General features: G+C 37.7%; 1 protein-coding gene across 2 annotated transcripts in view; it reads left to right on the top strand.

The window, feature by feature from the left end:
• PTPRK (protein tyrosine phosphatase receptor type K) overlaps positions 1-17,094 on the top strand; it is a gene marked incomplete at both ends in the record, with an annotated part of 412,874 nt that overhangs the window by 229,455 nt on the left and 166,325 nt on the right. For both annotated transcript variants that reach the window (XM_084283862.1, XM_084283861.1), the window contains one exon: positions 6,696-6,989. In XM_084283862.1, coding sequence (XP_084139988.1) covers positions 6,696-6,989 — 294 coding nt within the window. The remainder of the gene's footprint in view (positions 1-6,695; positions 6,990-17,094) is intronic.

The following is a 17,094-nucleotide window of genomic DNA, read 5'->3' as shown; positions in this document are numbered from 1 at the left end:
TCAAAGTAACTGCTTTCTCTAAGTTGTCCACTTTGCAATATAAGCTTTTTGATCATGGGAAAAAGAAAAAGAAAAAAAAAAAGTAGAAAAACAAAGCATTTGATAAAATTAGTTTAACTTGATGGAGCAAGAAGTTTTTGACCACTGGGGGGAGGAAAAAAAAAGTTATAAAAGTTCTAAAGGATTTTGTGAACAGAGAAGTTAAAAAATGGCTTAGAGAAATATTCTTTAAAGCCTGAAGAATCTACAAGGCTTGTGGAACCTGCAGAGGGCTTGCAGCTGGCATGATTTTTATTGTATGAATCTACAACTAGCATTTGGTCTTTGAGTAGAGGAAGTGATTTAAAACCTCTGAGGTGTCTGTGAGTTATTTTGGTGGTTTGAGCTACTTTAAGCAAGTGTCCCCTCCTGCAGCCTGTGTAACATGTGCTGCCCACTGCTGAGCTCATCCTGCTGAAGCCTGGTTTTGACTGCCAGGGTGGCTTCCAAGGTGAGGCTCAGGACCAAAGCATGGCTTGGTGCTGGCTGGCACCACCGTGCCTGGGTATCCTTCAGGGTGGGACAGGACCAAGGTACATTTGGATGGGTGGTGGCAGCTTGTGTTGAGCTGTGAGAGTATAACCAGTACAGTCTGCCTGGCTTTTCAGGTAGGAAGGTGGTAGACAGGAGTATAATCCTTGGGCAAAAAAGAGAGTGCGACAGCTGCCTTTCACTCCAGCCTCTCCATGTTCCATAGGCAACACCAGAGCAACTGAAGGCTTGCTTGTGTGCCTGCTCAGTTATTCTGATGTTTTTCAGATGCATCTCTTCTCGGCTCGGCAGAGCACTCAGCTGCTGCTAACAAACTTGCTGTCTTCAGCGTGCCGGGCAGTCTCTGCTGCACTGGCTGTTGGGCTTTTTGTGTCTTCTGCATGAGACAGCAAAAACATTAAGGACTTAACTACTCACTAGGGATGGCACGTATAACTAGGTGACAGGCTGAGTTGTGAGTGTGGCCTGTCATGCAGAAAAAGTGAAAACGTGAGATCTTGTTGGAAATTTAAAAATAAATCTATTGGTTTTCTGAGATTCTTAGTTTGTTGATAGTTCTGCTGTTGGTCAGGTCTGTGCTTTCAGCTGGGGATCCCTCAGTGCCCTGCTTTTTTTGTTTGTTTTCAAACTGAGTAGAAGACTTTCTCATCAAGCAAGTATTGCTTTCTGTAATGTTTCTCCCCCTACTTGACAAAGCCTTCTGTTTGTAAAAGTGCAGTGTTAGTGCAGCGTTTGTTGGCACTGAGGGCAAGAGATCTTCTCAGACAGCTGTCAGTTTAGAAGACAGCCAGCTATAAATCCAAAATATTATTTTCTTAGATTCTGATTTTTTATTTATTTTTTTACAGAGCAGTACTTCATAACCATTTGGGGAAGTTCAATGAAAATATTTCTCTTTCATAGGAAATACATGCCACATATGGAATGTTTTTTTAAAAAATAAATGAATGTTTCTGCAGATATTCTCCTTTTTTTTTTTTTTTTTTTTTTTTTACAGTTAGATTTTTCATAGCTCATTTTATGACCAGTTAATGAACGTGTAATTTCATTCAGTTGTACTTTTTTGGAGACTTATGTATTGTTATTGTCTTCCATTTTTTTCTGTAGTGTGTATTTTATTAGAAATCATTCAGCCTTGACAGAAAACACTCAGAGACTGCAGAATTTCCTACAATATCACCAGTTATTGTTCTTCACTTGTTATGCTCACTGTTCAATTTGGGGTTTAATACCATATTTGAGTTTAAGCTTTTGGTCATTGCTTATTGCTAATTTTATTATTATTATTATTATTTTATTTTTTCCCTGTTGGATTAACCAGCTTTTAAGACCAAGAATTGTATTTCCCATATTTCCCTGCAAGCACTTGACTGCTAGTACTTTCTGCTGAATTCCATACATTTTCTCCAACTTCTCAAGAAACATGTTCTTCAGTTTTCCAATATTTCTTGAGAATGTGTGAATCCTAAAACTGTGTGTAATCTTCCAGTGCAGAAAGAGCATCGAAGCAGTGTTGCTGTCACAGGGAATTGGCAGCCTGCTTCCATGTGTTCTTCTGGCTCTGGGTCTTCTGCTGCAGCATCCCCGTGTGTAGCATGAAGCATCCTGTATTAACTGTATTTCTGTTGATTTTTCTGTTTGCTTGTTTCTTTGAATTGTGACAAATTTTGCAAGAAATTTGGATTCTTTTGACTTACTTTCTTGTCACTTTGTGGTGTAGTTAAGCCGTACCGATTTTAATTTCTGGAGGCATGAGCCTGATGTTGGGCTTCATTTAATAAACAAATAGTTTGTTCTGATGTAATTGTATAACTTAAGTTTTTTATGGTTAATCCCTGTTGTTTGCATTGAGTTAAAGTATTGATGCCCATCATCATACCAGCTGCATGGCTGTGTGTAAGCTGTTTGGCAAAGAAGACTGGACGTGGCATCACCAGAGTAAAGGCACAGCCAGCACATGAGCAGAGGAAGCCTGCAGGATATTAGTGTGGGGAGGCTCTGTGTAAGGGGGGTGTGGAATGGAGAATTGCAAGAATGAAAGCATCGACGTGTCTTCAATGTTTGGACTGTGTGGGGAAGGCCTTTCCCTCCCTTATCTCCAGACCCTGCTACTGTGAGCAAGGAGGTGATCTGTTGTGATAGAAACATAACTTCATGTAAATAAGTAGGATTTTATCAAAATGCATCCAGTGTCAACTTTTCCTCCCGAGTGGAACAACCACTAGGATTCCATTTGGGCTTGATTTTATTTTTTTCCTGCTGTGAATTGATTACTAACAGTATATGCTTATCACTAAGATACTAACAAAAGTCTTCATTTATTTTAACTGTAAGCAGTATTTAGTATTGGAGGAGCATGTAGCCTATTGCCACTATTTAATAAATAATATTAAACAACATGGTACACGTGTTACTTGGGAATGTAGAGAGTTTTCGTGTATACTAGTTAGTATATTAACAACCCTCATGACATTTTTGGTTGTTTGCTTTTTTTTCTGTCAATAAATATGTAATTATTTGCATACAATATTTTTTATTAAGAGTATGACACAACAGTTTAACTGTAGGAGGACTTAGAGCTGGGGTTGATGCTGCATGCTTATTCTAATCATTGGTGCCTACATATTACAGTACGCTTAATCTATAATGTCATACACATACTGATGTGAGCATAATGTACTGCTAGTAGCTCAGCAGAACGGGAACTTTGTACTGATGAAATGTCAGTCTTAATTTTTGATTAACTTAGCTGTGGGCATTTTATGTCAAAAGCAGAACTGTCCAAATACTGCAAAATGCTATGCATAAAAATACTTTCATTTCTTTAATGTGTTGTAGATGTAGAAGCGCTCTTTTTACATAGTCTTGCAGAGATGTTAGTGGCCATGCAAAATGGAAGGGATTTCATCAGATTTACTGCCTGTAAGCAGTGGCTTAAAAATATTGTCAGAATGTGAGTTTGTAATTAAACCAGACCCACTGGAAAAGGGATTCTAAGGTTTGGGTTTATCAAAGGAAGAAAACACACCGTGCAAGGTCTTTGTTCATACTGTTTGGCATTTGTGTTTTTAAATACCTCTGGAAACAGTGATTCTACTGATGAGTTAATAAGCTGTCCATGGGTTGAAATGTGTTTTGTCAAACATTGTTTAGAGTCCTTATGGCTGTTCAGAGAAGGTTCGTGGTCAGGAAAAGTGGAACTGTGCTCAGTGAAAGCTCTTTACTAGGAATACCCTGTGCCTTAGCTGTCAAGATACTTCAGTACCTGCTCATAATAACTGGGGGAGTTGGTTGGGTTGAGTGGACAGAAATTAAGGGTAAGATTCTTTGATTTGGTTGCAATGACCAGGGCAGAAGGAGCCCACTGTGTTGCATGGTCTGACTGCCAGGGTGGGTGACTGAAAGCCCCCAGAAGCATTTTCCGTAGTGGCCATCTGCAGCCAGCCAGCCTAGCCAGAGCCACGCAGGGCAGAGAGTAGGGCAGTGATTTGCTAATACTTCCATCTTGCAGCAGTGCTACCTCTGATCCAGGTTCCATCATTTTCACTTTCCTGGACTCAAGCAGACATTTTAGGCTGTTTAGAAAGCAGACCGAAGTTCCAGAAGTGATTTTCCTTTGAGGTTACCTCTTTTTTTTTTTTTTTTTTTTTCTTCTTTTTATTCCCATACCTAATATAAGAGGTTTTTCAGTCTTGACAAACTGTCTTCTTAAGACACTCCAAAACTGTGTTGTTTATTTGTAGACCCAGATTACTAGAGTGAAAAAAACAGCAACATCACTTCTTGAAGGATGTACATTGTGTTTAAAACCCCACTGATAGAGTAGTGTTGTGTATGTGAGATAGTTGCCATGGAAATGGTAAGCAAAACTAATACTGGCTTTGTTCTGTCTTTTAGTTATTAATGGTAATTTTTAACCTATAAAAGTTTCAAGTTACTGTATATACGAAGGGAAATTATGTAATTTGAAATTATAATTGGAGAATATTTGATGGATCTGGTTATAGAATAACAAATGAGAATAATTAATAGGAAGTTAATTGGGTAACATCAGAAAAGTTTATCTGGTATATTGGGATTGCACGCTTCAGTTGATACTTAGTGTGCTTTTGGGATTTCTGGTTGCACCACACCTCTGCTTCTGATAGTATATTGTATTATGAAGAATATTAATAATGCTGCAGAACAATTACTTGTTCATTTGCTAACTGATTAAAATTCATGCATAATTTATTGGAACAGGGAGAGACTATATAAATAAGTCTCCTTGTCCTCAAGAGCTTAAAAACAAAATGCATATGCTAATATAAGAATATGCTTTACCTCTTAACATAAAAATTTAATATGCAGTGGTATATTAGTCTCATTAATGTGAGGTTTTATTTGTAATAATCGTGCTCTTAATCAAAGTATATACTTCTAAACATAGCTTTGTGTTTTAGGGGTTTATAACTTGGAGCTGGTAGTGTATCATGCTCATCAACATTTATGTTTTCTGCTGTAATATACACTGACCTTAGAATTCATTAGTTTGACATTTACTGTGTTAGTTCCACAGCAAATAAACTGCCCTCATTAAGCCTGGTTGCATTTCTGAGCTTTGATGCAGGTAGGGATCTGAATTAGTTGATACTCACTTTTCTTGCCAGAACAGGGTGAAACTTGTTAATAATTAATTGAGATACTTTCCAGGGTTTTGTATATGCTGAAGCAGGAGTTGGGACACCTTGGAGTATTCACCTTTTCACTCCAGAAGAAGACAAGATCCACTTGTGGCCATTATGGTGTATTCACAAGTTCCTTGTCTCCAAACTGAGTGGGTTGATACGCAGATAATGTTTTAAAAAAAAAAAACAAAAAACTGCAAGAAATCATTTTGTGGCAAAATGCGGGAAACTCAGTTACTTGCAGAGCTGGTAGATTCTCTGTTGGGAGCTGATTGTTGTATCTGGAGGGGAAACTGCTGCAAGCCTTCTTGATCATTACTCTTCACGTGCTAAGTGACATTGATGGGGTCATTCCTGGAGGCAGAACATGTGCAGTGTTTCCATGTACTAACTTCTCTTGGGCAGAGGTGCAAGTACATTAGTGATCAGAAGGGCCCAGGCCTAGGGAAGTCTTCTGGTCTGGGGCTCAATGTTATTTCTGATGTACTGGCTGTGAGGTCCCTCTACCTGCTCAGAGTTGCCACGCTGTTATTTCTGCATCGCTGCTGTGTGAAACCCCTGTGTGCATTGAATTTAGCATTGTTGCCTAATTAACTGAAACAAATTAGTTGAAATATGAGCCATCTGGAATGAAAATGAACCTTCCGTGTTTATCAGTGGATTCATTTTATTAGAAAAGTGCATGTTGCTTGTGATTGTTTCTTAAAATAAATCATGCTTAGACACTGTGCTACTTTACGTACACGTTTCTCAGGGTAAAGGAGACCTCACCTTCCCATTTGGTCTGTTGCTACCTTTCCACTTTGCTGCTATTTTGAAATGTTTGGGTGGAAGGTGATTAGAACAGAGGAAGACAAAAGGCAATGTGCATCCTACTTCTTTGAATTTCTAAGTCAGCAGTAAGCTATTTAGGAGTAAAATAATGATATATGTTTTTGCAGTTTTGCTCAGTGCTGAATATTCTGAAGGCCTGTAATGGGTAGCTGTATCTTTCATCCTGACTGCATCTGACAGACTTCAAATGAAGTGCAGTGATACTGATTTTTAGGGTCAGCGTTATCAACTATTGCAACCGTTTCTTTATGGGTAGTGTGTACATGGCTTCTGTCAATAAAAGAAAGTCAGTTATGTGTCAGAAACTCTATTTCTGAAATTCAAATTATTGCCATAGAGAATTATATAAATGATCGTGAACCCAGATTTTTTCAGAAAATGTGTTATAAAATAGGAATATATAAATCAGATTAAGATTTTTGGGTCTTAAACTGAGACGTTCAAATGGAAAAAGTAATGTTGGTCAGATAACAGCAGCACACAACTTGCTTCCATCAGCTGAAATCCTCCTCAGCTCTTCTCTTGATGTCAGTTTGATTTTGCTTTCAAATTTTTAAATCCTTGCTGACTAAAATCTGACAACTTTCTATGGGAAGAGCCCTTCTCTTAATGGCTTTTCCAGCTTTTGTTTTAGCACTGACTTTTTTTTTGTCTCCCATACAGAGCCGCCTCGGCCAATAGCACCCCCACAGTTGCTGGGCGTGGGGCCGACATACTTGCTAATTCAGCTGAATGCAAATTCAATCATTGGTGATGGACCCATTATTCTGAAAGAAGTGGAGTACCGAATGACATCTGGGACCTGGACCGAAACCCATGCTGTCAATGCACCAACCTACAAACTCTGGCATTTGGACCCAGACACTGAATATGAGATTCGGGTCCTGCTCACCAGACCAGGCGAAGGTGGGACTGGACAGCCAGGACCACCGCTCATCACCAGAACCAAGTGTGCAGGTAAGTGCTGCTTTGAAAAAAATGAACAAAAAAAGGCTGTTTATGTAATTACTTAATTGTTTTGTAGGCTTGTTAGCTCTAATTTACCTATTGCATAACTTAAGGGTTCTTTGGCACTTACTGGATCCCAAACTGTCTGGGAATGCAAATTATCCCAATGTGGGTTTGCTCCATCCCCTGCTTTTCCTGGTCACTGTCTAGGTTGCTGCATGCTAACTATGAGAGGTAGGTGGTTAAAAAAAAAAAAAAAAAAAAAAAAAAAGGAGAAAACTACTTCTCATGGAAGGAAGGAGACCTCATCATTTGTGGAAAGGACAATCTCTTGAAAAAAGAAGTCTTTCTTTTCTTTTGCCCCAAGAAGATTAAGCAATGCCAACTTTTCTTATATACCATTCCTTGTAAAGCTACTTAGATTTATTTTAATCTCAGCTTTTATAAGAAAGATAATGCTCATCTCTCATAGTTGTAGAATAGAAAAATTACAGATTTGAACATCAAACTGGGAAGCAAGTAAAAGAAAACTAAATTGTGTTTTTTCTTCTTATCTCATGATTTTTAGGGCCTAACTTACAGTATTCAAAAATTTGCACTCTTAGATTTATTGAAGGTGCTGATAACCATCTATCAAAACAGCATTAAAATAAAAATAAAAGCTGCAGTCGCAGATTTCCGAATGTCATTTATACATAGGCATATATAAAATAAAAATGTTCTTAAAGCATTTGTCACAGACCTGAGATGGACAGCTATTCAAGTTCTCATCTGAGCATTCCTTTTTTCTTTTACTTGAGAAAGGGGGTCGATGTCTGGATCACAAGCTAATACTTCAAGTTGACTAGGTCAATAAGTATGAATCCCATGAAAATTTGAAGGTCTGTTTTGAAATTGGGCAGAGTACAGTCGGAAGCTGAGGCACGCTGCTCTTTTTATCCTCTAACGAGTAAGCTCTCAGATCAAGATGAAACTGAAGGCATTTTTGAAATTTGTGATCTTATTTATAATTTAGTCTCTGTCTTTCCTGTGAAGTGAAAAGATATTTGTGTCCATCTCAGTTAAGATGACAGCTGTTGAGATCTAAGTAAGGTTAAAGCATTGATATATGGTACTGAATTGTTTTAGACAGTGTTCTGAAAAAGTAAAAATTGGAAAACAGCTTCTATTTTAAAAAGACTGAGCCAAGATGAACAAATCTCAAATGTTTAGTTTCTTTTTCCCAGCACTTGAAATATAGAATTCCATTTACCCAGTGTATGGCAGATCAAAGCTTTCTAATTGGAAAGGAAAAGAAAGGAGGTCATGGTTTGTGTAAGACATGATGTATTTTTAGAAGTGATGTAAGGGAAACAACGTACTGTGGTATGTGGTGGTGTCGTGCTTCTTATTAATTAATTTATTTTTTTAATAAAAGTTAAATATAAGGCACCAAAACATAGGTTTGAGATAAATTTTAAACTCAATCTACTCTGAAATGAACCGGATGTTTAAAAAAAATTTAAAAAAATTGGACTTTCATGGAAATATTATTCTAGTAAGATTTCTATCTGTTTACCTTGATTAAGACTAGTTATTCTATAAAAGTACAGGTGAATTAATTTCACTATTAACCAGTTTCAGTTAGAAAAAGGTGAGTCAGCAAGGGTTTGTGGAGACTGGAGCATTCAGCCCAGCATCATGGGATGAGTCATGCAGGGCATCGAGTTGGACGTCAGATCGTCCTGCTGCCTTCTCACTCATCTGAAAAATGCAGGCAGGCATTCCTTTTCCACAGTGTTCTTTCATAATAGCAAACCCAAATTGATAAGATTTTTTTTAACAATAGTTTTCTTTTAAAAGGCAAACTATAAAAATAAAAATTAGTCTCTTCCCAAGGGAAGATGTTTCAGAAAAGGTAAAGCCCAATAATGTCAACACTGCAATCTCTTCTGCTACTGGTTTTGTGCTCATGACTGGCATGTGATTTACTGTGCTGTATTAGATGACATCTCTGCAGCAATATCTTCTTTCTGGCGATTCTTCAATTAATCCTAATTCTTGTTTCTGACAAGATCTCTTATTCTTCAGACAAGTAGTCTCTTTTTTCTCTGTTTTCTATGTCAATTTTATCTTTCCATAAGTTTTGTAAGTATTAGTTCAAAATCTGAAACAAATTATAATTGATTATCTGCTCAGTGTCAAATGGAATGGCAGGAAAGAAATGAATTTTCAGCGTGAAATTTGACTGCTCTCTATACAGATTAAGAAGTACACGTTAGTGAACATTGATCTGATGAGTTTTTTGTGTTTACACTCCAAGAATCAGTGACAGTTAACTCACTGACACGTCAGTAGGAATAAGCTAGGATTCTGCTGTCTGTTTATTCGATACCTAAGTAAATATTAGCATTGTTTTTGAATGAAGATTGAAAATGATTTTCCACATAATTCATTCAGTATTTATAATTTCATGACATTTAGTAATAACATTTATTGATCGGTTAGCCTGTGTTTTGCTGGAGATGTATCCTGCTTCTAAACCATTTGAGCAATGACTGTACTTATCTCTGTATCAGACATGAACTTTTATTATTAGGTGTTTACATCATTGTCTGTCTTCCTCATAGCAAAACCAGCATCTAGTGACTCGTTCAGTAAATGTTTCCAATAACGCTAAACAAAATTGTTTTCTAATGAAGACATAATTCTTCCAGTAGTTAAAAGTCCTCCAGAAGTCTGTTTCTCTAACTGGAATTTCCTAGGCAATCTTCCCTGTCCTGAAGCTATGTGACTGCATTTTGCTAGAAAACTTGCATGATATTTCTGTCAGCTTGCATTTGTATATATGCAGTTAAAGAGACTGCTGAGCAATCGAATATATGAAACCAAGGAGTGCCTTGAAATAACTGAAGTAAGCCTTAAACACATTAGGCAAAACATTATTTTTTTGCCATTCCCCTCCTTAAGGGCCAGGTGTAGTCCTTGTATTTCCATTTCAAGCACAGCTGAATTCTGTGCTGAGCACAGTTGTGTGCCCAGGTGCATCTGCTTAGGCAGAAATGCTCAGGAGCTGCTGATGCTTCCTATGGCACCTCGTGGTGCACCCAGGCTAACTAGTTATGTGTCTGCACCTCTTAACCACTATTGTTGCTCAGATTATTCACTTCTCAAGCATTCTAAAACCAAAGCATAGCGCTTATTGCACGTAATCCTAAGGTGGCTTTCTGTGGCTGTTTTGTTTTATTTATTTATTTATTTATGAGTATATTGTGTGAGTTGTGATTGCATTTCCTTTGGGGGGTTGTAGAAAATATGTTGTAATCTAAAATTGTCCGCATAGGCAGCTTTATCAACTGTAAGTTAGAAGTTATTCTGTCATGTTGGCTGCTGCTTCTGAGCAACGGCTAACAGCTCAGTTTTATGATTAACTGATATTTTAGTAGCAAAGGAGGTCAATAGTTCAGTCTGTCCAGGGCTTAATATATGTACACAGAAGAATTGCTCACTCCTCCTGCTTTACTGAAGTTCAGTGCAAGGGTGTGATTTTCAGTAAAACATGAAGAATTGTAGAGCAGTTGGGGGAAAGTCCTGTGTGTTTTCATCATTATTATTTTTTTAATTTTCCCACCTCAAATATTTTGATTTCAGTAAACTATTGCCTGCATTATTTGCTTTAGTTAATAAAATGAAGAAGAGGGCGAGAGGTAGCTTTATGCTTCCAGCATTATTAGAGCTGCAAATGGAATGATACGTATTGACTTTTATTATTATCGTTATTGTGCTGTTGTTCACAGCAGTTATCAGTCACCAAGACGTCGCTATCGGTAGCAGTCGGCCTGCAGGCACTGATGGGATCTCAATGCTGGTTCCATGGTACACTACTACCCTGTGATTTGCCTGCGGCTGGAGGCTCAGGATCTGGGCTGCTTTCTGTCCCTCTGCTTCAAGCACAGGGTGCTTGTTTACAATTTTCACATGCAGTGATTTTGAAAACAAAATACACAGAATGCAGGATGCTGCTGAATTTTCCCCTCAAGCAAAAAAAAAAAAAAAAAAAAAAGGAGAAAAAAAAAAGAACATGGGGATACACTGAAAAGCCAGCTTAGCATGGCCATCTGGAGAGTTAAAATGTTCTTGTTACATGTAAATTCATTTTGCTTTTTAGAATGAGATGAAAGAAAGGGGCAGTGCAGTATAAAATTTGCTTGTGCCAGTGTGGGATGTGTACAGTACTACTTTAGGTAATGCTGTTTGCCTTTTACACTTTCAGCATGGAGGTGGAGAGTTGAAGGCAGGGAGCTTGATTTATGGCTTTTGCTGTGTGCTCTCCATGAGAATTCAGTGTATTGGTATGTGAGGCAGTGGAAAATTGGATACAGTCAACATCAGAGATGGGTTCTGGAAAATACAGCACTGAATGTATAATCTGGGTTCTTCATTTGTGTCTCCTGGAGTAGTGCATCTTAAATTCTTATTTCAGTCTTTGAAAGCTAATAAACGTGCAGAAAAATGCATAATTTCAAACTGTCTATTTTAAAAGGGAAAAAAAAATGTTAAGGGGATAGCAAAAATATTTACCTTTATAACAAAACAAGCTATCTTCAGGTTTCAAACAAAACCCTTACTTTTTTTTTCCTCACAGTAGATATCATTATGGTAGACAGTTACAGCATAGCTGAGAGGAGCCTAAATACACTGAGTGCTTAAAGTATATATTTTTATTACTCACGGTTTGGTTGTTTACAAGTTGAACACTTTGTTAGAATAAACTAAGATGAACAACTTGAAACTAGATAAATGTAATACTTAAAAAAATTATTTTTCATTTGTCATTGCAGAAGTGCCCACATTACACCATTATTTATATGTTGCTGTTGTTTTTTAAAAATATATTTGGCACTCATGACTGTTTCTGGGCTTTTGGCCAGGTGGTAATTGGAAACATTTAAGATCTCACTAGCAGATACCAGATGCACCAGTCTCCTGTTCCTTATAGGTTTACCAGTTTGCTGTGATATAGTATGGGGAAAAAAAATAAAAAGTATTTAAACAATGGAGAAAGTCTGAAGTAAGGAACTTAATGCCGGAATTACATACTGATTGTTAAGAGAGCATCTGCAGAACAGCTATCTGACTTGGACCATCAGCTGGCAAGTTCGACCTGTACTCTGCTTATTGTGCTGATTGCCACATATAGAATCCTAATGATGCTTATATCCATAAGAAAGGGCCTCCGAGCAGCTGAGTTACCTAGCAGGAGACCAGGCAGACTGCCTAGCCAAGCTCTTGGCAGATTGTGTAAATTAAGCATGGTATCCTCTTTTTCAAAGGCGTGCAATGCTGATGACTCAGTTGAATTGGCATTAAACTGAAAGTTCAGACACTGACCTCTGCTAAATTAGTTTTCAACTTTTTGTGTTTGCTATATTCAGTGTTGCTTAGTATCTTTTTCTTCTTTTTTTTTTTTTTTTCCTTTGCTAGTTGCAGTTGCAATTTCCCTCTACACTAACTGGAGAAAAGGTTTTACTGACATCTTCCCGCATTTCTCAGGGTGTTGACCTTGTTCATGGCAAGTTCTTTACTGTATAGGGCCATATTCAGCAATAAATCATCTTCTGCCTCTACCCAGGATTAGGGTAGCAGACCTCAGCTGGTGGGTTCCTCTAGCTTGGACACCCTCTTTTCAAAGCTGCTGCAGTGTGCAGAGACCTCTCTTTGCCTGCCCTCTGAAGTCCCTCCCAGGATACCCACAGTGAGACGTGCTGTTGGTCGTTGGTACGTTGCGTCCTGGCCAGGCTGGTGGTGTTGACCAAGCTGGCTGACAAACTCCAACGAAGCTGAGGGAAGTCTTTCTGTTAAAGCTCGTGGATCTCTTTCTGGAGAAGGATACGAGATTAGGAGACTGCATCAACTGTGTGATGGAGTAGGCTGCCTTGGCTGGGGGGAGGAAAAGGAGCAGTTGTTGCCTCCCAGAGTACCCTTTTCTTACCAGTGTTTCCTCCATCCCCGGCCTCACCTCACGTTGTTGCTCAGCTTTTCCCAAAGCAGAGTGCTGCAGCATGAACGCTGTAGCAATTTATCCACATCAGTAGATCACACTTCCAAAAGGAGCACAGTCTGTGGCAAGAAAATGTATTGCAGAACATTAATCCACGGCATCCATTGCAGCTGTAAAAGAGTGGACGTGGGCAATAATTCATATTGCAGCACTTGAAAATGCTGTGGGTGCGCCCAGGACAGATAACTCAGAGCCTGATCTGAAGTTTGGGGATTAAGATTCACGGGTTTTTGGTCTGTGCTCACTCCCAAAGAGCATGACTACAGGTTAGTGTAATCATACCCTTTCAGAAGACTGTAGCTCTTTTCTGAACTGTGACTTCTATTTTTAATTTTAAGTGGAAAAAAAAAATACCTTTTTGGAATATGATTCATTAGTGTGTTTGATACTTTAATTTAGTTAGTTTTCATAATTAAGGTCTCTGTCAACTGTTAAAGTGTAGTATTACTTCCATAGTGTTTGAGAATTTTTAAATACCTAAATATAATAAACTTGGATTTTTTATTTTTTTTTTACACTTGTGGTTTTATATGACTGGCTATTATTATGCTTTCATTTATCATTCTATTTAAAATTGAATGGAAAAATTTAAATAAGGTCTCAGAAGTTGTTCTGGCCATTGCGGCACTTAAATGTGCAGTTTTGGAAGCACACTAATTTCTCCCTGTGGTTTTGGCACTGTTAGCAGAATAGTGTGCAGTGTGTAGCAAGGGCTGCGAGTGACAGGAGTGGTACTGTGGAAGGGCTGAAGAGGAAAGGAGTACCAACAGCATGTGTTGGGGGAAGGGATGCTGATGAGATTTCCTAGATGCATTCGTTATTCTTTCCCCCTCCCCCATAGGTCTTCTCTCCTTGAAAGCCTCTACAGAGAAATATCATGTCATTCATGCTAGTGTGAGATCCTGATAAAGTTCAGATTAACATCCTCCTACGGCTAGGACAGGCTTCCCAAAAGCCCTGCTTCTTATTGACATTGATTATTTGGGATTTATTCTGCTTGATGCATCTTTGTTTTGTGTTTAATTCCTGTTTACTTTTTTTTTTTTTTTCTTTTTGAAACTTTGTTTCATTGTAATTGTGGGCAACATAATTATTTCCTCCTAATTTGAACCTAGACTGTGTGAGGCAGAAGTGAGTGAATTTTACTTAATTCTATTTCCCAGTAAACCTTCCTGCTGGCATAGGGATGGAAACAGGACCAGGTGATGCTTTTAACGCTATGATAATGAAATAGATTCCATTGTAATAATCGGTTGAGAGCATATTAAGCAGCATCTGATGTCAAGTTGCACCTCAGGTGATCGATAGGTCCAGAATCCTAAAACAGCTTGACAAGACTATTAGTGCTACTTGGTTTTACTTGCTGTTTAAAAAAAAAAAAAATCTAAATTTAGAGCAGTCTTGGAAGGTTCCAGGTGACTTGAACAATAACAATAAACATACTGACATAAAGGATCAGGATTACCCAATTAATTAAAACCTTGTCATCTTGACTTTAATTCTAAACAGAATAATGGAACTGCCAATACAAGGGTTGATTAATGAAGAATTAAGAAAGTAATATAATTAGAGACAGTCAACAGGTTTATGGAATACTGATCTTGTCAGTATAACTTGATTTTTTTTAAATTAGATTACAGATCTGGTTAATAAAGGCAAGATTGTTCTTCTGTAATGTATTTAATTTGATATAAAACATTTTGATTAAGAAACCAAAATAAAATCAACTCAAATAGAGAAGAACTGGCTGATATATCTAAAACAAGTTCTATGGATGAATTAAATAAGCATTTCTGTTTGGGTCATATCAGGCACAGTTCTACGTGATTTATAAAGATAGTGAAAGTGGTTAAAAAAAAAAAATAGCAAAGAATCAGGTTACTAATTTACAGTGGTTTGAAGTGCCTGCTGTTAACCCATGTTTCAAGTAGGTCAGCTGTAGTATATTAACGATAAAGTAGGCTGTAATGACAGAGTAGGAGAAGGAGAAGCTCAGACACTGAGCAGGGGCTGACAGGACTTGGGGTTAGGACTTGAGCGTTAGGGCTGTCAGCTGGGCACAGTTATGAAAAGAGCTCGTGCAGTCCCTGACTTACATACACCAGAGCAAAATTTAACTCTTTCCTTAATGTTGAAGAACATTTTGAAGTTTTTGAAGTTGCACATTTGAAATTGCTTGACAAATTAGTTTCCTTCTGACCCAAACCATTTATCCCCATTTCTGGCAGAAACTTGGAGTCCTGAAAGAAAAATTGTTTCTAAGGAGGTGTGTTGTGCCCAGAATTAATACTATTTTTATATAAATGTAGGCATGATTTTAGGCAATGATTTCTCATGTAGTTTCAACCACATACTTGAATTTTCCTTCAACCCCACTGGATAAAAAGCATGCTATCCTGTTTCGTTTCTCTTGGAAATGGCAACGTGACTAATTATCATCTAGATAATCAAACATTTCAGGTACTTAGTCCAACAGTACCATAAGCACACATTTTGCAGTTTGTTACCTTTATGTTGTAGAGTTGTAGTCACTGTGAGGGTTTGGTGAAAATACATTTGACAGCATGCCCTCTATTGTCTGCCAAATGAACTCTACCAATTAGGCTGAAATGTCAGAGCCTGGGCACCCACTGAGAATACGATGTGCTGCATTCCCAGTTTACAACTTGTAGCAGTTAAATGATTACAAACAAGCCAACTATATGAACTACACTGTATTTCCTTAAAGTAATGACCTTAGAAGATAGCACTGAACTGCAATTCCAGAAACCAGCTTTCTGTTTGTGGCTGTTTTGTCACCTTTGACAAATTGGTTAACACTGTGTCTTGGTGCCATTTGGAAAGTGGGGTTAATATGCATGTTTCTGCAGCAATTGCTGTCAAGCTCATTTACCTTGTGATTTTATTTATTTATTTATTTATTTATTTTAGAGCAAACACTTCTCTTACTTTGTGTTTGCTGCAACAAGATCTTGGTTTTCTCTGTCAGAATGTTTTCCTTAAATAAATAGTATCTAATCAGATTTAGTACAATGAAGATCAGACTTTGGAGAATAAATTCTTATTAATTCAGTAACAAATTTTGTTACTGATGCAATTTTATGGTCCTGTGGAGGGAACCCCCTTGAAAAGGAAGATCTCTGCTTTCAGCTCTTAGTGTGAACAACTTTGTGTGTGTCCATGAACAATCCACTCTTGGTGTTTGTTGGATACAGTGAAGGATGGGGTGGGGAGACGGGGAAGGATACAGCAATAATATTGTGTAGAAATGAATGGAGATCAATTTATTCCTGAACTTAATGTTTTGTTCTGAATTTATTTTTTTTTTGGCTGTCTTATTACTTGTGTCTTACCCACTGAATGGCCATAATTAAGGATCATGATATTTGAACATGTTCCTTGTGTGTGTGCTACTTCACCTCTAAGACTTCTTAGGTTGCCATTCCCGTGTTTTCTTTTTGTATTGCTCAGCTTTTTGGAAACCCTCCAAAACCTGTGTCTTCCTTCCCTTCAGCCATGAAACAAAATTTAAAGTTAGAAAGCAAAATTATGGATGCTTCTGTCTTAAGGAATAGATGAGAGAATGAAAAATATGTTCTAGAAGTTATTCATGTTGTGTAGCTCATAGATCATATGGTACTGAATATAGCATAAGAACCTATACACAAAAGAAAATAGTTTCTCAGATAGGACATACCTTGTCTAGCTGTTACTGGAAAGAGTAGTGGCTGCATATTAAAGACAAGTTAAGATGGTGGACATTTTTCATTGTCATTTTCCTGATGGGCATATTCAGAGCATGTACTCATAGTTTATACAATGAGGAAAAAAATACATATACAACAATAAAGTTATATAGAAATCAATAAACATATGTAACCATGATCTTTATGTCTTACTGTGAATTATTTAGTCCTGAATTTACTAGTTATTGTGTGCTTTAAATAAAGTCAGTTCTCAAACTTAGTTTTTCCCCGTGTTAATTTGATCCGATTCCCACAGTGGGCCCAAAAGTGCTACTACACTTCAATATTGCCGTCACAAATCACCTTACTGTCTCAGTGCTTAAGAAGG

Source organism: Netta rufina (assembly GCF_964035555.1).
Source record: "Netta rufina genome assembly, chromosome: 3".
Lineage (NCBI taxonomy): Eukaryota > Metazoa > Chordata > Aves > Anseriformes > Anatidae > Netta > Netta rufina.
The sequence above is the reverse complement of the archived record's forward strand: the minus strand, read 5'-3'. Positions and strand labels throughout refer to the sequence as shown.